Source organism: Taeniopygia guttata, chromosome 10, assembly GCF_048771995.1.
Source record: "Taeniopygia guttata chromosome 10, bTaeGut7.mat, whole genome shotgun sequence".
NCBI classification, from domain to species: domain Eukaryota; kingdom Metazoa; phylum Chordata; class Aves; order Passeriformes; family Estrildidae; genus Taeniopygia; species Taeniopygia guttata.
In genome coordinates this window covers 18,008,810-18,032,007 of record NC_133035.1, presented here as the reverse complement: position 1 = coordinate 18,032,007, position 23,198 = coordinate 18,008,810, and the positions used below count along the sequence as shown (strand labels likewise).

At 45.5% G+C, this 23,198-nt stretch overlaps 1 protein-coding gene across 1 annotated transcript in view; it reads left to right on the top strand.

Moving 5' to 3' along the window:
• Positions 1 to 22,974, top strand: part of CHSY1 (chondroitin sulfate synthase 1) — a 74,778-nt gene extending 51,804 nt beyond the window's left edge. Inside the window, exon 3 of the mRNA XM_030281644.4 lies at positions 19,530 to 22,974. Coding sequence (XP_030137504.2) covers positions 19,530 to 21,122 — 1,593 coding nt within the window. The 3' untranslated portion in view covers positions 21,123 to 22,974. The remainder of the gene's footprint in view (positions 1 to 19,529) is intronic.
• The last annotated feature ends 224 nt before the right edge of the window (positions 22,975 to 23,198 follow it).

Here is a 23,198-nt window from a genome sequence, read left to right as displayed (position 1 = left end):
ACAGCCTTTGTAGACATCCATTTTGACAAAGAATGGTACATTTCAGATAACATATCTCAAGGGTGTATAATGCTCCAGTATCATCCTCTTGGCTTGAAAATATTATTCCAACTAATCAGTCTAAAATCCTTTTGAGAACACATGTGTGTTTTCTACTAGTTTATCAGGGAGACCTTTTAGGCTGGTTTGCTCTCATGTTTTAATGACCAAAGATAGAGATGCCAGGCATCTGCTGGTTCAGATGGATGTCCTGGTACCAAATGTGTGTGTCTGTGAATCACCAGTGGGTGCAGCAGTAATTTTTGGTAAGTAGGAGGCAGACAAAATTGCTGGTTATGATTTGAAGTCTTGCCCACAGCAGAGCAAGCAAAAGGGATGAATTAGAGACAGGAATAGTAGCACAGCCTTTTTTTCTTTTTGTGTGCAGGAAACCTCAGAGCATATATAATAAACTATTGCCATTTTGATTACCAAAAAAGAAAAAAAAAAAACCCACCCCAAAAAACTGAAAGCAAAGATAAAATAAGAAAAAACCTCAAGCTTAATGGGTTTGCCAGTAATAAAAATACAGCCCAGAACAAAAGGCTGCAGAGTGGTTTTTTATATCTTGTATTCAGTGTGCTGGATTGAAAAGAAATTGGCAAAAGTGTATTTTTAAAGTCCCCACCTCGCTTTCAGTTTCTCCCAGGAGGAGGAGTTGCCTTCGTGGCAGCCAGCAGGAACAGTGGCGAGTATGAGAAAAGACATAATTAGGATAACATTAATTGTTCTTATCAGGGGATTTATTTTACAACAGCCCTTTAATTCAGGCTGCCCCACCAGAGTTCAGTGCACTCTGCAGCAATATCTCTTCTAGTCCTGGGAGCTGGGCCTGGCCGGGGACTCTCCCAAATCCAGAGCTGCTTTTTTGACTTCAGCGAACAAAGAGCCATTAAATTACACAAACACAAAGCTCCTTCGGGCTGTTCTGCCCGGTGGGACTTGTTTGAATCCTTATAAATACATTGAACTGACGTTAGCACTTTAAGTAAAGCCTTTCATGTCCTTTCTATATAATGAGTATAGCCTTGGCCACAGCCAGTAATCTGCTTCCTTCTCTCATCCCTTCCCTCCCCTTCCCCTGGTTCTGAACCTGCTGCTTCTCATTTAGGGAGGCTCATCCTGCTGTCTGCTGAGCTTCCCCACATCTCCACACAGCTGAGGCCTCGTGTGCTCCTGGCAGCTCTTCTGATGGGGGAAAAAAATGGTACAGAACACTGGTTTTCTCTGGACACAAATCAGGCTGCATTTTAAAGACACTTTGCTGAGTTTTGGTGCATTGCATTGATACATTTTCTCACTGTCTCAGTGAGCCCAAAAAATTACTTGTTCCTTTTCCTCTTGCTGTGGGTGTGGGAACATAGTACCTTTTGAGCACTGCTGGGATGTGGTGGGGCATGGGGAAAAAGCTAAAAATCTGAGTCAGCATTCCCTCTTTTAGACTCAAACCAGGAGTTTTTCGGAGTCCAAGAGGATCCAGCTGTCCTGCCCAGCAAAGTGCCTTTCAGGGATATCTGGCCCAGCTGCTGTGCTCCACCCAGGGTAATAGTCTAAGCAAAGCAAAATGCTGCTTAATCCCAGGACACTTTTTGTGCCCAAAGTTCTTATCCTTCAGGTCTGAGGCTTGGATTGCTCCAAACCCGTGTCATTACCGAAGTGGCGTAAAATGTGCAACTGGACTAGCCAGGAGGAATCTTGTGTCCCTGCAGCTCCACGTTGATGGGGAGGCTGATTCCTGGCAGGCTTTGGGGCTGGCTTAGCACAGGGCTTGACAATGGATTTTCCACGAGGTGCAGCACACGGCAGTGCCCGGCCGTTCCCTGTCAGGAATTTGGACGCTGCGGTTGGCAGAGGCGGCAGCGCTGCGGATCCACCGCGGCTCTGAGCCCGCTGTTCCTGCCCAAAAATTGGAGCAGGAGCGACTGGAAAAGCAGGCAGTGTTTGCCTTTGGAGCTGTAGCTTGTAGAGCACTCGGTCGTGTCCCCCCCTGGACTTTGCTCGTTGGATCTCGCGTGCTTCAGTTTCTCCCAGGTGTGCTTGTATTAACTCAGGAATTTCAGCCTAATCCAATTTTGCTCCAAAGGGATGAGGTTAATTCCTGGTTGTCTCCACAGAGGGATGATCGATTAGGGGAGAGATGCTTAAGTGGTCCTGGGAGAGAGGTGTTTCCCACACTTCAGCAGGAGAGGCTCATGGGGAAGGATTTAGTCTCTCATCTGCCCTGGGATAAGAATTGTTCCTGACATCAGCTCTGGTGACCTACAGTGACCTTCACCATGGATAACTAGCCAGACCTCTTAAAAAAAATTAATATCTTACTTGGGACTTGCTCTGCTGGGAGATGCTGAGCAATTTCTCAGAGCAAAGCCCCTGTGTCCCTTGACCTTCTCCACTCATATCTTTTGCTACCAGAACTACATTTAACACCAAACCTTCCCTGATCCTGCTGGAATCTTCTGAAGCTCTGAAATAAAATTTCATTAATACTGGACTATGAGTGGTAGGGACAAGTGGAGAAGGATAAAGACAGTTGTGTAAGGTAATGATTTGTATGGATAATTTAGGGGTTCTGGTCCAGACAGGATGGTTGGTCAAATGTAAAGCAAGTAGGATGCTCGGTACAACAGCTTCCAGAATATTTATTTAAAATACATCTATTTTTTTAAAATAGGCTTTGATCTCATTTTTAGGTCGGAGCATTTGGGCAGTGGTATATAATCTTGCCCGTTTTTTTCATTTGGGTGAGGTTGCTCAAAAGTTCAGCCACTTTGATAGCGTGGTGTCCTTGTTTTCAGCTCTTGGATCTTCTTACACCTTTAATTAATATGGAAGCTTATTTCCATATTATCAGATAGGAACCACACACACCTGGTGGTCAAATTTGGACTTTCTTTTAAGTCCCTTTCCTTCCTTGTTTCTCCTGTTTTATCTCTCATAGACTTTCCAATGGGCAGTGCATGTAGTGACCATTCTTTTCTGTGCCAGGCACTGAAGTAAATGTTGGTCTGTAGAACGTGATTTTTGAATGTGCCTTGCCCAATGGAAGTAGCTGTCAACAGCTCCTATTTCAGTTCTTGTTAGAGTTTTTGTATTGACTGTTTTGCCATCTGCCACTGCTGTCCCTCACGTAGCAGAGGCTGGTTCTGCTCTCCAGGACTGTTCTGGGTAGAAAAAGTGGCACATTTCTACTGCTGAGTCAATGGGACAGTGACACAGAGCAGCATTGCTCTGCCGTGTGGTCCAGAGAGCGTTTCAAATTGAATAAATCTTGCAATCCTGTTAAAACCATGCCAAAACACTTTTCAGACTGAGTAAGTATTAATAGCAGGCTGACGTGAGTTTTTTGTGGAGTGTCATCTCTAGCTTTAGCCACCTTGGGCAGGAGGATCTCTGAGGGGTTTCTAAGCCTCTTTCTGTGATGCTCTTTCTCTCCTTAGTGGGGGAAGGAACTGATGGTCAGATCTCCAAATGATGTTTAATATGTTTCCTGTTTAAGCCATCGATCCAGGAACAGAAAGTCCGTGTTCCCAGATCTTTTGGAAGAGTCACTCTTACAGGATAAGGTTGCCAAGTGTTCCAGAACTTTAATTATCACGCTGTAATTCCATCTGCGACCTTAATAGAGACCATGTCGTGAGTGGTGATCTGCTTTCGTCCTCCTTTTGCATACCATGGGCTGATACACAAATGTTTGCATTTTTGGCATTCTTGATTTTTAGGTTTTTCTCTTAAAATGAGAAGAAAGACTGCATGAAAGTCAAAAGAAGTACAGTCAGTCATCAATGCAGTCGAGGTAGAATTTGCACAGCAGCCAAAATGAGGCCGAGATATTTTACTGGGTGACACAAAATAAATGTTTAATTCATAGTGCGTAACACTTTAAATAAATATCTCTTGGCCACCCTCTAATGAGGATATGCTTGACCATTGACACCTCATATTCTGGCTGTAGTTTCTCTCACTTGTTTTTATGGCAGACTGTACATGTTTTAGAAAAAACAACATTCAAAATACAATTAATTCAATCTTGTCTAAAATGGATCTTCAGTTTTGTAACATCATGTTTGAAACCCTGCATTTAAATTGCTGCTTGCAAACAGCCTTCAGGATGCAAACTGAGCTTAAAACTGAGTTTTATGGAGCAGTAAACTGCAGTGTCATATACTTAGGTGATGGCAGCACACAGCTACTGTCTACTTTTGACTAAAGACCTAAAAATTTCTCCTCCATTTTGCCTTCTTGAGAGACATTTGCTTATTCCCTGCATCCCTTGCCATTCTGGACCCATCTGCATGCTGGTTTCCTAGAAGTTTAGCCAGTCAGTTTGTGAGCCTGGCTGCACAAAGGAGGCAGAGGTTTGGTTAGTGATTATTCTTTCTCCTGGCTTTTTGTTGCATAACCAGAGCTGTTTCTTGGACAAAGCAGCCAGAGAGTGAAGAGGAAGGGAGAAATCTCTGGGAATAATGGAACAGCTGGACAAGGCTCCCCCTGTTCCTCGTTGTAACAGGTGGGAGAGCAAAGGGAGTAGCAGGAACATGTAACCACAGCCATTGTAAATATGGATTTCCTAGGTAAACAGGGATTTGTGGAGCACAAATCTCAGCCACTGCAGTGAGTTATTTGTTGCAGGTGTAGCGAGTCCCTTCTGCTCTCTCCATAGCTGCTGTTTCTCACCAGGCTTGCGTCCTTTTCCTAAGAGCTGAGCATCTCTGATTTGGGGCAGCCTTAGTTCTTAAGGTGTTATCACGTTAGCACTGTGCTGTTCCTTCTGGGAAGGTAGGACGTTAGGGTTAAATGAAGGTAGGGACTTCGGGTAATGAAGGTAGAAAGTTAGGGTTAAATGAGGGTAGGAAGTTAGGGTTAAATGAAGGTAGGAAGAATTTAGGGTTAAATGAAGGCAGCTGAGGTGGAGGCTTGCCCACTGCTGAGTGCTTCTGGGGCTGTGGGTTCCGGCAGCTTCTCAAATCTGCTCCCCCCTGGTTTATGTCAGCAGTGAGACCCAGTTGGTGCTGATAAACCTTTGGCTATTTCAGTTTTGCTGAGGAGGGCTTGGCAGGAGATCACACACCTCTCCCAGAATCTTCCCAGACTGCCTCAGCAAAGAGGCTGCAGCTCTTCCATGATGTTCTTGGATGGGAAGTGCTGCCTGTTCTGCTGAGGAAAGCTGCTCCAGAAGCTCACTAGCACCACTCTCCTGTCTTCAGACACGGCTCTTCCTGCTGCTTGTGTCACTGCCAGGACTCAAACATCAGGGAAACCAGAATGTTTGCACTGTGAGCTAATCTACTCTTTAAAGATGTTAGATAATGTAATAAAATAGCTCAGTGGTGCATTGCAATTACCTTTCACATTTCGTCATGCTTCGAAAATTTTTGTCTTCTGAAACTAGGACTGTATTTTTAGTACAGTGCAATCAAAAATGTCTGGCCAAGAACCTGATATAGTACCTAGGAAAATGGAAATATTCCTTTAAATGTCTTCCAGAGCTGTGGTTTCCGCTGAGTATTAAACTCCGTTTGTTATGTCGTGATTACATACTTTGGTCCGGGTGATATATGGCTTGGTTTTATAATTCCATATATATGGACAGTTTGATCTCTTCCTTGTATTTTTAATAACAGAAAGCAGAACGTAGACTTTTATTTTAGCATGATGTAAGCATAATTATTTACTGGGCAAGAGAATCAAGATTACATTCTTTTGCTTGCCACTGAGGCTTACAGATTTATTATTGTTTTGTTATTTCCTTCATGGTTATGGCCAAAAGATTCATGCTGTTAAAACCTAAACCATTATATCAGGGTAATGGTTTTTGTAACTTGGATGTGAAGAAAGAAACTGAATCTAGAGTTGGCCAAGTGATCCTGGGTTTGGAGTGGATTTGACATTTGGATTTGATATCGTTCAGTAGTGGCATGAATTAGTGCATCTCTTAGAAACCTGCATCATGATTCGCAAAATTCACTCTTCCTGGCATTCTGCAGCATTCAGGGCACTAATTATTAGCAGTGGTCTCAACTACTCTCATAAACTCTTGCTGTCATCTGCTCTTTTCCAGTCTCCAGTATATCTCTTTTCCTGTAAGAAAATTTCCAGGCTGGCACCTAGCACGGTGTCTGTGCAGGACTGCTCAGCTCCTGCTGCCACCATCAGCTCTTGTGACCACACACTTCTCGTGGCCTCGAGCCATCTGATCCCTGTCTAGCTGCTCTCCTGTGGAACACAAAGCAAGCCCAGAGCAGAGCAGATAAATGTCTTTCAAGACAGCTCCAGTCTCAGTACAGTGCGAGTTGTCTGAGGGATGAAGATGAGAAGGATGTTGTGGTAGGGCTGGGTTTTGATGTGGGTTTTTTGATGCTGTGGGGTTGTTCTACTTTCCCTTTACTTCAGCCTTTTGACAAAATGGAGAGGCTGACATTTCATGGGTTGGGTGGTTTCGGTTCCCTGCAGAGTGGACATGAGGGCAACGCCACAGGAGAAATCAATGTGCAGGGAGCCCAGGACTTCCAGGGGGAGGAAGGTTTTCTTTGACCTAATTCTTGGCTCGTTGCAAATAACATTGTCCATCTGCTAAAATGATGCTGTTTCTCTGCTGGTGGGTGCCAGAACCTGGACTCTCATCCCTGCTGCCAGGGGACAGTGCCTGCTGTGGTGGGCAGGTATTGGCAGGCAGGCACCGACTCTGCTGGCTCCTCGTTCTGGCCACGTCGCTTCAGTGCCAGCCATAAAACCTCTTTCTCAGAAATCCTCCAAGTGTGAAATCCCAGTCCTCGAGAACAGGCAGTACTTTGGTTGCAAATCAGCATAAAGCAGTGAGCAATAGAACATGTTGTGTAAATCTCGTGTGTTTGTGTCCTCACCGCTTCTAAACAAGGCAAAGAAGTGTCCTTGGGAGTTGATGGATTTAGTGGGGTTTGTATGTGATTTCTTTTAATGTGCTTCAAATTAGTCACAGTGCTTTATTTCCTAGGCTTTGTTAAGCTTGTGGTCTGACCATATTGTGATAGTCACTCCTCACAGTTTACTCAATACTAGTTTTAATATCCGGATATAGATTTCTTCAATATCCTGCAATGCATTTTTCGGTGCTTTTCTGGATAATGCTAATACTAAACAGTCTGTGATGTACCAGGCCCCTGAGCTACATTTTAAGGTCAGCATAATGCTTTCCATCTCTCATCTTTGCGCAACACAGACTCCTGTTACGTGTTGAGGTTTTTTTAGGACATAAAGTACCCGAAAGGAGGTTCTTGCTTAAGTACTATGAGACAACACAACAGTGCTGCAAACCTGCCCCTTCAGGTCTGAGCTGTCCTTCTCCCTTCTGCTCTCCCTCTGTCTTTGCTCCTCTCCTTTTTTATCTGTTAGAAATATCCAACGATGCACTGTTTCCATGGAAAACAAATGTCCAGGAGATCATCTCTGTATTCTTCTGGCTTAGAGATATGTAGAAATAAATGCTATTCCAGAGGGGAGAATAGAAGTTTTCTTGTGATAGTTTGCTGAGTAAAAGGTGGCACCCTGAACAGATTCGGCTGGATTTGTCACCTCTGTTCCTGTGGCACTACTGAATTAGCTGTTAAAATTTCTGTGAAGGGAGGAAACAACTATTTTGAAAGTCAAGTGGCCAAACTCCTCTCAGAGGCAGAGATTTGTTAGTTGCTGCTGTGTATTGAAGCACTTCTGGAGCAGGTGTAGATTTGCTCTCTCCAAACAGAAGAAAGAGCCTTTGAACATATTATCATTGCCTTAAAAATAAAAAAGAAAACTCTCGCCTCAGGCATTTGACAGGAGGCCAGACCTCAGAGGACAGCTGAAGAGAGTCAGACAGGTTTCTAACATCTGGCTTGGGTGGGTGGATTATATTTGACTTTGGCATTCAGATCAAGACAAGGCAAAGGCAGGGCTTGATGAAGAGCACGGTCCCACAGCCTGCATTACATTCCCTGGCTCTGCAATGGAAAACCCCAAATGGGGATGGGCAAAACAGCCGTGAAACGGGGGTGAGAATCCTGGGCTACATGCAAATCTCTTTTTGGAGCCTTTAGAGTAAAGTACTGCTGGATTGGTCATTCCAAATCAGGCTGTGGCTCTGGAGGACGTCCCTGACAGACGTCCTTGAGCAGAGTGAGAGCTGTCCTCCCGCCCAGAGCTCTGGGGCTGCTCTGGGCCATGCCAGATGAGCTGTGTTGAGCAGTGCTGCTATTTCAAAACTCCAATAATGTGTCAGTACCTGTTTGGTTTTCTGACACAAGGTGCAGCCCCCAGGACTGAGTCAGCAGTGGATCCCTCTGCCACCACCAGCTGAGCCTGTCCCCAAAAGCTTGGTCTCAGAGAGATTTCCAAGCCTGCTCTTGGCCAGGAGTTGGGGGCACCTATTTGCTCATGGGGTGCACGTCAGAGCCTGGATTAGCTCGGCTCAAAACCGCACTGAACTCGAGAACAACCTGCAGTTCAGATGATACAAGTATATCTCAGAACAGTGCTGAGGAAAGGGCAGCAGAAAGTAGTCCTGTGTGTCCCTCTGAAAGCCCCATTGAAGGGCTCTGGCTCCCTCGTGGCCGTGCCCTTGTGGGACAGCAGAAGAACACAGTCCCCATCCATGCACCCTGCCCTGCCCGCCTCCGCCGCGGTGATTTATGACACCCCGAGGACACCAGGGCCCATTTCAATGCAGCTTTAAGCTGTCAGGCTGTAAATTGTCTTGGTTCAGGAGCTACTTCAAAGCAGCCCAGGCTTCCTGCAGCAAGGAGAAGGCTTTTTGGCAAAGCCAGCACAAGTCGTTTGCTATTCATGAGTCAAATCCCTGAAATGTCCTCGATCAGCAACTAAAAATGGGTCATAAGAAGACAAGGCATTGCTGTCTGCTGAAGGAAGCTGCAAACTCCACTGGCCTTCTCCATCTGTTGGCTAAAGCTCCTTCTGCATTCACAGCAATGGCTTTTCCTCCCTCCCTGCCTTTCTCTGTTGAGCACACGTGAAGTTGCTTGAAGCTGCAGGACTTTGACCCAACAGGCAAACCCACCCAGGAGATCTCCCATTGCCCCTGTCTCCCAGATGAGCTGAAAAATGTCAGTGGAGTATGGGAAAGTCACTACTGAAAATTATAAATTCCTCTTAGCTGCTTGGTTTCTAAATCTAGAAAGGCTGCAGTGGCCAGGGGAGAGGGAAAGGAAGCAGCAGCTGCGTGCAAGCTGAGGCTTGTAGGCTGCAGGCTGGCAGCTGGAGGGACGGAGGGACCAAGCTGTGGTGGCTGCAGGCAACGGGCACAAGGTTTGGAGCCAGGTCTGCTCTACCAAAACTGCACCTGTGCCAGCTCGGTTGCAGCCAGCAGAACAAAGTGGGCTCTAGGTTGGAAGCAAAGAAAACCCTAGAAAGACCCAAAAACTCTTTGTATGTGCCGCTAGTATTCAAAAGAGAGTTCACTTGTGTTGTGTGATTAGCAAATCCTTCCCCAACTGGGGAGTATTTGAAACAGTGGTTTTTTCCTTTCCATTTCTAATGCATTTACATTCAGCATAATTGCATTTATCGGCATCCACATCTCCTGTTTTAATTTAGAGCATTACAAAGGGAGCAACTGAATATTCTCTTTGTCAGAGCTGGATGATGGATGGTGAACATCAGCAAGGCTTAAACACCCATGTGGAGGTGAACCCCTGGCTCTGACAGACTGTGTGTAATGCAAGAGGCACTTGGTTACAGAGTGCTGCAGAGTAACGCTGCTTGTTCCTTGTCCAAACTGTGCCAGACAGCAAACTTCCAGAAAACCTCAGACCATATACAGTTAGCCAGCAACACTGTGTGAAATCTTTAACCATATTTGAACAAACGGGCTGACTTGGACACGGCAAGGAGGGAAATGCCAGTCTGCCTGACAGCTCGTTTTAATAATGAGAAAGTTGTTCCACTGACAGGAGGACAATAAAAACTGTGGCTGCCTAGAAAGATGTTGCCTTCCTCTAGTTCTGAGCATATGTGAAGCTGCAGAGGAATGGGTTGGTCCCAGACCTGTGCATGTGCAGCAGTGCTTTTCCTTTCTTTCATAACCTTTTCCCTTCTCTCACCATTTTTCTTTCCAGGGTGTTCAGTCTGAACCCACCTGGCCAACCCTATCCAAATGAGTAATTAGTAAGTCACTGATTTCTCCAAAAAAGTGACTTACTTTAAATATATTATCCCTTGTGCTTCAGCAAAGCAAGCAAGAAAAATAGGTGACCTTTGTAGTTAGAGCTATTAATGCACAATTTATGGTGCTTTGGAGTTACAGGGCATGAAAGGCAAATTGTTGAGAGATTTATCAGCCCTCTGAATGGGTGAACCTCGCCTGCTGATCCCTTATTGATCAAGGAGCTGTGTATTTTATAACCAAACTGCTGTGTATTGCTCTTACCTTAGATGGCAGAGCTGTCTGAGGCAGAGACCTTGTCATGGAATGGTTTTGGCAGTGCCACGTCTACGCTGGATGATGTACACATGTTTTCCAGTGATGAGACAAAGGGCAGATCTTGTTTTAAACTCAGCACAGAAGAGCAGGAAGGCTGTAAGTCGTGCGTGGTAATGGTACAAGCACTAGAGGAACCCTTGTGCAATCATCATCTCACTGTGGAAATTCTTTCTGCAGCAGCTGCATTACTGCATGGTGTTTGTTACCATCACAGCCTCCTAAAGCTCTGCTATCCCCAGGCCAGGGCTCAGCTGTGGATCCTCGTGGGCTGACTGAAACATGTGGCTTCTCCACATAAAACAAGGGTTTGTGACTTTATTTTCCTCCCCTCCTTGGAGCAATTGCTAAACAATTCTTTGGGCAAGAAAAAAAAATTGCACGCGTTTCATATAGACACTTGAGAACAATGCTGTGCAGCTTTGGTGAGCCCTGGAAGCTGTCACCCTGCACTGCTCCCCGTGTGAAACAAGCTGGTGATTGAGTCCAGGCCCTTGTAGGCAGTCTTCAAACCAGCTCCAGAAATGGTGGCTCTGGCTGAAAAAACAGATGGAAGAGGAAAAACTGCTCTGAGCTCGCAGGCGGGTGACAGAGGAGTGAAACCCTCTGCCTGTGTCACAAATGTTGTGTCTGTACTGGGCATTGGTTCTGTGGGAGGTCTGTAGGGAGCTCCATAGCTTGTTCTAGTTTTCTTCCAACAGGACTAAAAGGAGATTTCTTTAAATCCAGCTTAATTTGAGCTCCTGCTTCATTGCTGGATGCCAGGAAGGGGCGTACTGAGATGAGCTCAGCTGGTTGAGCATGGTGCTAATAGCACCAAGACTGTGGGTTTCATCCCAGTATGGACCATTCACTTAGGAGCTGGACTCAGTGATCCCACTGGAATATTCTGTGATTTCTGTGACTGTGATTAGTGCTGACAGCAGACCTGAGCAGGAAACCCAGCACTGCCTCGTGCTGCCAGCTCCTGCCCCGCTCGGAGAAGACCTTCGGCAGCACCAGCCATGGGCATCTCAGCATGTCCCTGGAAAACACAGCTGGAGAGCACCGTGTTGGAGCACCCATTGGAATCCAAGCCTGGAAGAGAGATGGCTGTGCCATGCAGTTAGAACAGTGATTCACCAGCACCTTGTCCTTGTGCTCTTGCAAACCAGGTGACACCGGTGAGACACGAGTGAACCTCGATGGTCCAGCGGGCCCAAGTGGACAGAGGGAGCCCTCTCGGAGTGTTACGTGAATGCTGACTGGTTCTGTGCTTCAGATAACACCACCAGCATGAAGTGGTGTGCAGCTGCCACCTCCTAGGGACAGGCCATCAGCAATTTGGAAGGAGCTAAGGCTTCAAGAGTTCCTCCTGAACAACTTCCCTTCTTCCCTGGCAGAGGCACAGCACAGCAGCACCCATGGAGTGGCTGTTGTGGCATCTGGGAGGAGGGTTCACCAGCAGAGCAATTAGAAATGGTATATATTCCCAGTTTTCTGTCAGTTTTCATCAGCTGATACTGATGTGGCTGGCAGAGAAGTGCTTTTACCATCAGTTGTTAGGGAAGCATAATGCTGATGGATTTATAAATGAAGTTATGGAAGATGCTCTCTCTCTTTGAGGCTGTTCTGGCACGCAGGTCTGAGGGGCTGCAGCTTTGACACAGGCAGTTGAGCAGTTGGCCTTGTCTTGGGGATTTAATTCAGCATTCCCAGCTTCCTTCCTGCCCCTTTCCAAAAGGTGTATTCCTGACACAAATCTTCTCAAGGGATCAGAAGCAGCTAGCATGGTTTGTTGCCATGAAAAAGGGGCTGTGGCTCTCCTCATCCAAAATGGTTCTGCCTAAGCTGGAAGTGATGAATGTCTTGCAAACGAATCTATTTTTTAAAATACACCCCCCCACCTTTTTACACACAGGGAAGAACTGCAGCTGTTGAGAGGCTGAATCTTTGCCTAATTAAATTCACAGTAATCTCCTCTGAAGGCTCAAGAGAGATTCAGAGCTTTGTGCTGACTGCCTCAGCCCTGTCCTTCAGTGCTGTCACTGTGACATTGTCCCCCTTTGCCTGCCCTGGGGTGGAGGTTCCTGAAACATCCTGCAGCAGCAGCAGCAAGCTGTGCTGGTGGGCACTTGTGGGCAGGACTGGCAGGGAGGGATCTGCAGGCAGACCCACTGGAGCTTCCCCTGGGCTTTTTGCAGAATCTGGTGCTGGCAGAGATCTGGGGTGGTGTGTGATGCAGTATCACTGCTGTCCCCATCCAATCTGGCAGAGACTAAGCTGCTCCAGCTTGGATTTCTGATGTTGGGCTGATGCTGAGATGGTGGGTGGCTGCCTGGGCTGCAGCTGAAATTTCTCCAAGCAGAGGTTTCTTCTCTGCTCCCCTTTAAGCAGCAGCTTTTGGTAGCCTTGCCAAGTGGACCAAAAAGGCTCCTCATCCATCATGGCTCACTGCTCCTACAAAACCACTGGATGTGGAAAGTAGCTCCCAAATAGGAATCTTTGAATTCCATGAACAAAAGTATTTCTAAATGATTACATTACTGCTTCTTGAAAACACATGGTGGAAAATCAGTCCAGAAGAGGTCTTCTCATCTGTAGGCTATGTTCAGAGGAGACTGCAGCCCCCTAACTCTGTTTTTAGCATCCAAAATACATTGGCCAGGGTTTCAGAAGCTTTCTGCTCATCATCTCCAAGAAACTCCCCTTCAAGGGTCATGTGCTGCTCCTCTGGAATCTTAGCACTTTGCATGAGGAAGAGCAGATGCAGACTTCCAAGGCTGTGGCTCTGGCTTTCATGGGCCTGTTGAAATTCATAATGAAAAACAAGTTTTCTTGTGCTCTGCCTGTACTGTGGAGTAAGTGTGGAGTTGACAACAAGGAAAAGAAATGCTGAGATGCAGCAGATTCAGTGGGTAAGTAATCTGGCCTCATCCCTGAGTCTGGCCTTTAAATGAGCAATCAGCAGGGAGTCACTGTATCCCTGGTTTTGTTTGGATCTGGGACAGAGGCTGGAGAGGGAGAGCTGAATCATTTGCCCCATGGGTCAGAGCCTTGACTTGAGCAAGGGTGAGCCCTGTGAGGAGCAGCAGTTTGCACCAGGACTCGTAATTTGGAAATTATGTTAGAAGCAACTTTTGACTGCAATTTCTCAGGCAATCCCAATGACAATTAGTCATTTGCACCTACAATGGTCTGTTTGTCCAATAGCTGTAGTGTAGAACATTTGTTAATATTTAGTGGTATTTCACTTGGTTTTGTTTCTGTCAAATCAGAACCTTTTGGACAAAAACCTGGCAATCACATCCAGCTCTCCTAAGGTTTACACACTTAAATCTAAATATCCTAACTGGCACGTTCTGATTTATCTGGTTTCTGTATCCTCATTTAGATTAGGAGGATGAAGCTCAGTTTAATGCAGGGCCAGGAGGAGGGAAGTTCTCTGCTTCCTAGCTGGAGGATCTCAGTTCCCAAGTGCCTTGGACTGCTCCCACGTGTAGGTTTTGGGTAATGAGATTGTGGAGCTCAGGGTCAGAGGTGAGGAACTCAATGCCAATTTTGAAGGCCCATTCATTTTTGCAGGTTTTCTTCTTTCCTTTGCCAAGCTGGAAATACTTTAAAGGCTACTTGGTTTGAGAAACTGTAAATGAATAAGTAATTTTTAAGCTCTTCTACTTGCTTAAACAAGAAAGGATTGGGAGAAAAACAGTTGTTTAATTAAACAGCTACTTGGTATGGTTCACAAAAGCTTGAACTCCAGCAGTAACTCTCCTAATTCACAGATTCCTTGGGAATTCAATGACCTTGAGTTTGCTGTGTTTGAAACTTGCCTTAGTTCTTGGCTTCCTTTCTGGAATACTTTGGAAGGGAGAGTGGTGCAGGAGGCACTGCAAAGCTCTTGAGTGAGACCAGCACTGTTCCACTTAGGATCATATAAGAAGAGGCATTTATGTTGTGCAGAATAAACCTCTTGCTTCAGAGCTTGCCTGGTCTTACTGCACCCAGAGGTCAAAGCTGGATCTGCCCCTGCTACCCCAGCCATGGAAATTTTAACTACTGGCTGCTCAGGATGATTTTCTTGCCCCTCTTTACGAAACAAAGCAAACGTGAACTGGCAGTACATTATGAAATTTGTGTGAGAAGTGACTTGTCTGAAGAATCACATCATTTAATCATGCTCCAGAGCTCAAAGCTGCACTTGCCAGCTGAGAGGGAAGTCTGATCTCCAAGCACCGAGTGGTGTTTCCTGCATCCTTTCCTGTAGTGGCGACTGGGGAGGTTAAAGCCATGAACGAGTGGCCAAGTTCACTGGAAATGAGTGTTTATCCATTCCTTCCCCCTGTTTGTCCCCACCATAATAGCTCTGTCTGAAGGAGTGGCTTCAGTCATGTCAGTGTTTAGCTGTGGGATATGAAGCATCAGGATTTAAACAGAAAGAACCCTGAATGTACAGAGTTGTATCCAGGAGGTCCCTACAGTCTTCCCCTCCCGCAGAGGGAAGTCACCAAACCCCGCTGCTCCTTTCCCTTGGCAAATTTTTTCATCAGTTGAGCTGTATTGGTGATATATAAATGAGAAAACTGGAGATCTGTTGTGGTTAATCAGTACAAAGGGTCAAGATGGTGCTAGTGCAGTTCCTTGGGATGTGGAAGCAGAAGGAATTTAATCTCACTTCAGCCAGCCAACAGGAGCTGCCCCCTTGGCATCAGCTGTGGCACATCCTTGGAAGGAGGAGATGGGCATGAGCATCCTGCCTGGGTTTGGCTGCAGAGCTGTGGGGCAGGGCAGGGGCTGTCCCAGCACCTGCATTGCTCCTGTGGCAGAAGAGCCCCACACTGGGACCCACATCCTCATCTCCTCCTGACAGAGGTGCTCTGAGCTAGGTGCCACTAACCATCATTTGTGCTTTTAATTAGCTGGGCTTTGTATTGAAACCCATCTTGGGCATTTTGAAACCTGCCATACAACATGTCTTATCCATGATTGCTTTTTGTGAGGCTTGTGGGGCTGTGTTTTCTGGGCTCTGGTAGCACAATCTGGAGCTGTGAGAGAAAGCCCTCGGGGGCTGATCCGTGGCTGCAGGCCAGTTTCTGCATAAACTGGTCTTATTTTTAAAGTCCATTTTCTCCAGTACACTTTTTTTTGGCCTGCAAAAGACTTCTTCATTTAAAACGAAGAACATAACACTCTCTCCTTTCAGTTGGTCTTTTGGACATGAGCCAGCAGTGCCCACAACAGCTGTACCACAGTTTAAACATTCAGTCTCTAATGGTTTGGGGAACATTAGGGTTTTTAAGGCTTCAACAGGTCTAGAGTAAATAGTGGTCAATAAAGAGTAGCTCTTCTTTGTATCCCTATGCTCTCAGTGCTCTGCACTAGAATAAAGCATGCTTAGAATATAATCATTGCAAAATTAATATCCATGAAAAGTTCTTTTTTTAAAAAAAGAATCACAGAGAAACCTGTTTCACTAGAAGAAGAGTTTGCAAGAGTTCAGCTCTCAAGACTGGTAGCAGGCCACGGAGAATTTGACACGTAATGTCTGTGGGAGATGTGCACGTCCTGGGCTCCTGTCACTCCCCACATGTGTGTTTAGTGACTGGGAGCAAATAAATCACAGGTATTCCTTTCTCTGTGGCCTTTTTCCACCCACCTATTGAATAAGTACACGAGAGTTAATTATGATTTTGTATTTTCCTTATGGCTGTCCAGTGTCACATGAAGTCAAAAGCCAGCTTATGCTAATTGCTGATATTTACCATAGTGGTTTGATCCCAAATATGGTAAGAAATTATATTAGCAATGATTTGTTAGTGATTGAACCCAGTGCTGGGGAGCCTTAATGGTTTGAGCAAATCAGAGTTGGTGGAGCTGTCAAACGGCTGGAGGGAACTGCTGATTTCCTTGGAGTTTGTAGGTGTGGGTGAGCAGACAGAATCCATGTGGGGCTGGTTTCTGGGACAAAGCCCTGGAGCCTCACAGCCCTTCTGTGGCACTGGGTCCAGTGTCTGCCCTTGCCTCGGCCCGAGAAGGGTTAAACTGCTCTGCTGGCCACTGGCCACTTGGACTTTGTGTGCAGCTCTTGGTGTCACTGTGAAGAAACAGTTTGTGACTCCTTGTACTCTCTGTAGGGAGTTGATTAACCCCTTCCAGTACCCTTCTTTGTGTTTGCTGCTGGGATCAGAGCTGCGGGATCCTGGCACCCCCCGTGCCTGCTGCAGCCTGTGAATGCCACGGGACAGGGGGGACACTGGGGTAGGAGTGGGGGAGACTTCATAGGAAAAACATGGAACGTGCCAGCCTGGCAAGGCACTCTCCTGAAAAATGGGATTATATAAAAGCCTGGCTACTGTGGTGCTTCTCATTAGCAGCTCTGCAGGGCTGGCCAGAGCAGGGCTCGGGCAGTTGTCACCTGCTTGGCTGGAGCAAGGTGGATGTTAATAGATGTTTCAGTGGTAAATTGCTTTGTGTTGAAGCCCTGGTAGAGGCTTGCTGAGATGTTTTATTTTCAGTTTTTGGAGCAAGCTAGTTTTGGGAATGGACAGGAAGGAGTATTAGAAGGTAACTGGTCTACCTAACTCTCCTGAGTGGCAAGCCAGAGCTTTAAAATAGGCTTCTTCATTTTAATTTGTGCCATTTGCTAGGGGTTCCTATCTTTACTTCCATTGGGAAGTTTCATAACATTTTCCTACCCATCAGTATTCTATTAAAACTTTGTTGTGTAATCTGAAAGCCTTTCTGCTTGTCATGGTTTCCTCTTCAGAATGCCCTAGGTAGCAATTCTGGAGTAGATGCATTCAGGCTGAATGGTCTTGATTTTGTTGTCTTATAAATTCAAAACAAGACTTGAAATTAAATCCTATTGTCAATTTTCCTTTAAATAATGGCCATCTAACGATGCAATTTAAGAATTTTTATCTGATGTCACAGGACTCCTGGAAAAGCCTCTGCTATAGTTGTTGTGAAAATTGTGAGTGAAATTGGTTACCATATATATGCATTTAATACTTCTAGTTTTACATGTGCATAGTGTTAGAGGATAGAACAGTGTTGTCAGTAAAATAAGTGGGTCCTGCAGTGTTGGGCTGATCCTGTTCTTCCCATGAGAGCTCTCCACTGCAATAAATAATGCTCACAGGACTGACCCTAAGTGGCTGTGATTTAAGGTCTCCAAGAGCCTTTCACAGCAACAGAAAGGTTCAAAGTGACAAAAAAAATAAAGCTTTATTAGTAGAGGGAACAATACAGGGATACAAATGTAGAACAGTCTCTTGGGTGAGTGTAAAAAATGTGTTTCTTGGGAAAGCATGAGGTTCATTCAGTTTGGATAACTCTGCTGGACGTGGGATTAGAGCAGCTAACCTCTGCCCGTAGCGCGCTTTTAAATCTTGCATGACTTCTAAAGGGATGTTCCACATCTCGACAGGCAGCTCAGCTGGGGCCTGCCAAGGGGCCATGGCCAAGATGTTCTCCTTTGGCTGCGTTGCTGTGCAGATCCATCCATCCATCCCCTGGCCTGGATTGCTCCCAGACAGCGTGCACGCAGCAGGGATCACCTGGGGAGAGCGGGAGGAGGTGAACCTGGAGGAGAAGGGGGTGGGGAACTGGTGGTGACCCACGGAATAAACGTCCTTTCTTTCCCAGTCCTGCTGAAATCCCTCCCTCGCTCCTTTGCAGTGATTTACGTTTGCTCAGATTGAAATCCCTGCTCCCAGTGGGCTCAGCTTGCTCCGTGCAGTCGGCGGCGCTGCGCCGAATGTCAGGTTTCAGCATGCACACAGCCAGCTTGTTAAGATAGCAGCAATTAAATCCAGGTGTAAGTTTATCCCTGAGGTTCAGTGTCTGTCCACAATAATGGGAAAAATGCAACCAAGGCCTAATAAAACAGGACTTGTGCTGGCTCTGAGCAGCTGGTAAAAGGAAGGTTTCTGTGCTGGTGATTTTGGTTTTAGTGCTCTGTTTGATTGCCATCATATTTGAGATCTTCTCCCTGGTTCTTTTTTTGAGTTTGGCTCTTTGGTGACCTGCACAGCCCTTTTACACAAGCTTTATTGCTGTGTTTCCTGTGGCAGATTCCACTGCCAGGAGCAGAGATTGGATCCCATATTGATGACTTTTCTGCTGTGACTTAGAATCTGCCTGTGGTCTTTTTAAATTTCCTTTTTCTAAGCCGGTATATACCTTTGGTCTCAAGGTTTTATTTTCAGTTTATTTTCCACATTGTCATCCTGGTTTGCCTTTCACAATATCAACTACTGCCTGAGCTACTTGAGGACTCTAAAGCTGGTTGGTGTGCTTTCCTAAGACTTGTGAATCTAATCTCAGCTCACTATCTCCTTGTTTTGAAATAGCAAATGCCAAGTTAAGGATGTTTTTATTCTGGTGTACGCATGCATCCTGTATTACCTGACTTCTGGAACTCTAGGAATCTCAGGTGCACTTCACTGTCCATTGACATTTTAAAATGACAGCTGTAGCTTTGCATTGCAGCACTTGAGGTAACATATTTGGCATGTTGACTAAAACATTCAGCAACCTGCATTTTTAATGCCTAAACCTGGATTTTTAATGCTTAAATGGCATTTGGGTATAACGGAACAGGTCTTGTAAGATTTGCTTAGTATGTACATGGCATCCCTTTTTATTCCTCTTTATTATTAATATGAAAACAATGGGAAACAAATGAATAATGAGAGTTTTGTAGTGAACATTTCATGGTGTTATTTTCCTGGTGATGTTGTGTTGCTGTGAAGAAATGAGCTTACAATGGACTTACTGCAGAATTGTTTGGCCGCCGGTGATACCTCTAGAATGGGCTGTAGTAATCCCAAATCCATGATAGATGTTTCTTTCACCAGTTCACAATGAATAATCCTCTTAATTTCCTTGAATAGCAGCCGGTATTGCTACAACCTGTGCCTAAACCCAAGAACAGCTTATTCAGAAATCCTTCTGGCCCTGTGAGCGAGGGGGAATTCTCTCCCAGCGGGGTTGCGTGGGCAAACTTTCACAGGTCAGCTCTGCCGAGACTCTGACTTCTCCTCTCTGTCTCTGTCTCCCCTAGATGCAGCAGCTGTTCTACGAGAATTACGAGAAGAACAAAAAAGGCTACATCCGGGACCTGAGGAACAGCAAAATACACCGAGCTATCACTCTGCACCCCAACAAGAACCCCCCGTACCAGTACAGGCTGCACAGCTACATGCTGAGCCGCAAGATCGCCGAGCTGCGGCACCGCACCGTGCAGCTGCACCGCGAGATCGTGCTCATGAGCAAGTACAGCAACACCGAAATCCACAAGGAGGACCTGCAGCTGGGGATGCCGCCCTCCTTCATGCGCTTCCAGCCCCGCCACCGCGAGGAGATCCTGGAGTGGGAGTTCCTCACGGGAAAATATTTGTACTCGGGTGCCGACGGGCAGCCGCCTCGGAGAGGGATGGACTCGTCCCAGCGCGAGGCGTTGGACGACATCGTTATGCAGGTCATGGAAATGATCAACGCCAACGCCAAGACGCGGGGGAGGATCATTGATTTCAAGGAAATACAGTATGGATACCGCAGGGTGAACCCCATGTACGGAGCAGAGTATGTGCTGGACCTGCTGCTTCTCTACAAGAAGCACAAGGGGAAGAAGATGACGGTCCCCGTGAGGAGGCACGCGTACCTGCAGCAGACCTTCAGCAAGATCCAGTTCATGGAGCACGAAGAGATGGACGCCAAAGAGTTGGCCAGCAAAATCAACCAGGACTCTGGCTCCTTGTCCTTCCTCTCCAACTCGCTGAAGATGTTTGTCCCCTTCCAGCTCAGCAGGTCCAAAGCAGAGAGGAAGGAGCTCAAAGACAAGAAGATCAACATCCTGATCCCTCTCTCCGGACGGTTCGACATGTTTGCAAGGTTCATGGGGAATTTTGAAAAGACGTGCCTCATTCCAAACCAGAACGTCAAGCTGGTTGTCCTGCTTTTCAACTCCAACTCCAACCCTGACAAAGTGAAGCAGATCGAGCTGATGAGAGATTACCGCTCCAAATACCCCAAGGCTGACATGCAGGTTCTGCCGGTGTCAGGGGAGTTCTCAAGGGCACTGGCTCTGGAAGTTGGATCTTCTCAGTTCCAGAACGAGTCTTTACTTTTCTTCTGTGATGTTGACTTAGTGTTTACCACAGAATTTCTCCAGCGGTGTAGAGCCAACACAGTTTTGGGTCAACAAGTATATTTTCCCATCATTTTTAGCCAGTATGATCCAAAGATTGTTTATAGTGGAAAGGTTCCTAGTGACAATCATTTTGCCTTCACTCAGAAAACAGGTTTCTGGAGGAACTATGGCTTTGGTATCACCTGTATTTACAAAGGTGACCTTCTTCGAGCGGGTGGCTTTGATGTCTCCATCCAAGGTTGGGGCCTTGAAGACGTAGATCTATTTAACAAAGTCATTCAAGCTGGCTTAAAAACTTTCAGAAGCCAAGAAATTGGAGTAGTCCATGTGCATCACCCTGTTTTTTGTGACCCTAATCTTGATCCAAAACAGTATAAAATGTGCTTGGGGTCCAAAGCTTCAACGTATGGGTCCACACAACAGCTGGCTGAAATATGGTTTGAAAAAAACGACCCAAATTTTGGGAAAAGCAGCAATACTAATGGCTCAGTGAGGACAGCCTAATGTCCAGCTATGCTGGAAAAGACTTTTTTTTTAATTATCTAATTTATTTTTGGGAAAATGTTTTTTGATAATTCACTTTTAAAAGACCACACAGGATATATTTTAGAAATCATCATTGTTTTCTTACAAAGCGCTCGTTTTGAGAAGAACAAGGCCCTTGGGTTTTTTTTGTTGTTGTGTTTTTGGTTTCGAACAAAACTGTGATCAATATTTGCCTTCAAACAAAAAAAAAAAAAAAAGAAAAAAAATATTGTTTAAGAGTTATCTGATCAGCGGAAATCTGACTTGAATTAGAATTTCCTTATGAACAAAAGATTGTTTCCTACCGTTTCCGTTGCCGTTTTCATGGCTGGGATTCTGTAAATGTGGACCTGAGCGTGCAAAGCCAAGTGACAAAACGCTGTGTCTAAATGTTTTTGGTGTGACTGCTACCGTGCAAAGATTCTGCTCCTTTGGTTCAGGATTAGCCATTAATTCTCAAATTGCGTTAGAAAATCCGAGTCGCTGTGGCGATGAGAAAGGGTGGTAATTACAGGAGGGGTTTTTTTTTCCCTAATAGCTGATTATTTCAGTTTAAAAATACACCTCCACTTATAGGCGAGTGAAGGAGGTAAGCACAAGCCGTGATCCGAGCAGTCCTTGTGGAAGTTGTTGTGTTGGTGTTTGCTCCGGAGCCGGGGAATGCGCGGGGAATCCGTGCTGGGGTCTGGGCTCGGTCCTCAGCGCCCTCCGAGGCTGAGCCCTGCCACAGGGAGGGGAAGGGGAATGGGAATCTCTGGCAGCCAAACCACAGCACACAAGGAACAATCCCCAGTCCCTGAGGAGAACTTGGAAAACTCCTCTGCACCGATCGCATCCATTTCCTTCTGTGATGTTAATGGGAACAATTACTACGTTTGATTGCTAGTTTTGTTTTGGGATTTTTTTTTTTTTTCTGTATCTGCTAGACCGTTAATTTATTTAATATCCACTGTTTTAGGTTCTTGACCTTTCCTTGAATATCTGTTAGTCATTTTAATATTTTATATATATATATATGCGTGTGTAAATATATATATATATATTAGGAATGTATTGCATCTTCTCACTGATAAGGTAGTGTACATCATACTTATAGTAAATGATCTCCAAAGATTACTTTCTAAAATATTTTTTCATTAATCTTTTTTTCCCCCCCAAATTTCTTTAACATTTTTGGAATGACTTCAGTGAGTTTAGTAATTTTTTTGGTATTCTAAGAGGAACTGGGGATGAGGAGACTGAATACAAGGAAAGTGTGATCCCTATGAGTTAACACCTAGCAAGGTAAGAGAAAATACACAAAATAAAGTGCCTTAAAGCCAGATAGGGAACCCTTTACAGACTTAGACAGTGACTGGACATTATCATTGAAGCAGATGATCTCTTGGGACCTATGTACCTGTAAATATCCTGCTCAGCAGAAACAAAAAATAAAAACCAGCGAACAATATATTTTTCTATCGTATCCTCCAGCCCCATTTCATCCCATTGCCCTCAGTTCCACCTCACCTGCACTCTGGGAAATGGAGGCAAGTGAAGGAGTGGAGAAAACCCAAGGCTTTGGTGGTTGTTGCCACGTTTGAAGGGATCTTACAGTGCAATTGCTATTCCAGTAGAAGAAATAACCATTGTTTACACATGTATGGAGTATGAACTGCAACTAGCATAGAGTCTGTGTCTTACAATGTTCATCATTTTCTGGTGACAGTCCCAAGGATGTAGGTGCATGGAAAATTTTTCTTTTCTTTCTCTCTCTTTTTTTTTCCTTTCTTTCTTTCATTTTTTTTAAGACTTGCTTCTAAGATGCAATAAAGATTTTTTTATTTGCAATGAGAGCTGCTCACGTCATCAGTCCGTGTCGTTCCACCCAGCAGAGGCACAGAGTAACACACTTTGGGAAGTAAGTCCAGGTAAAAGGATCGATCTCTTCCAAGGGTTTGGACCTCTGTGTTGTGTTGTGGCCTGGGATGAGCCCAGTGCTTAAACCTTGGCTCTGAGGGAAGGCAGAACAAACCCATTCATCAGAGCTGGTGCTGCTGAGCTGTGCCTTTCCCT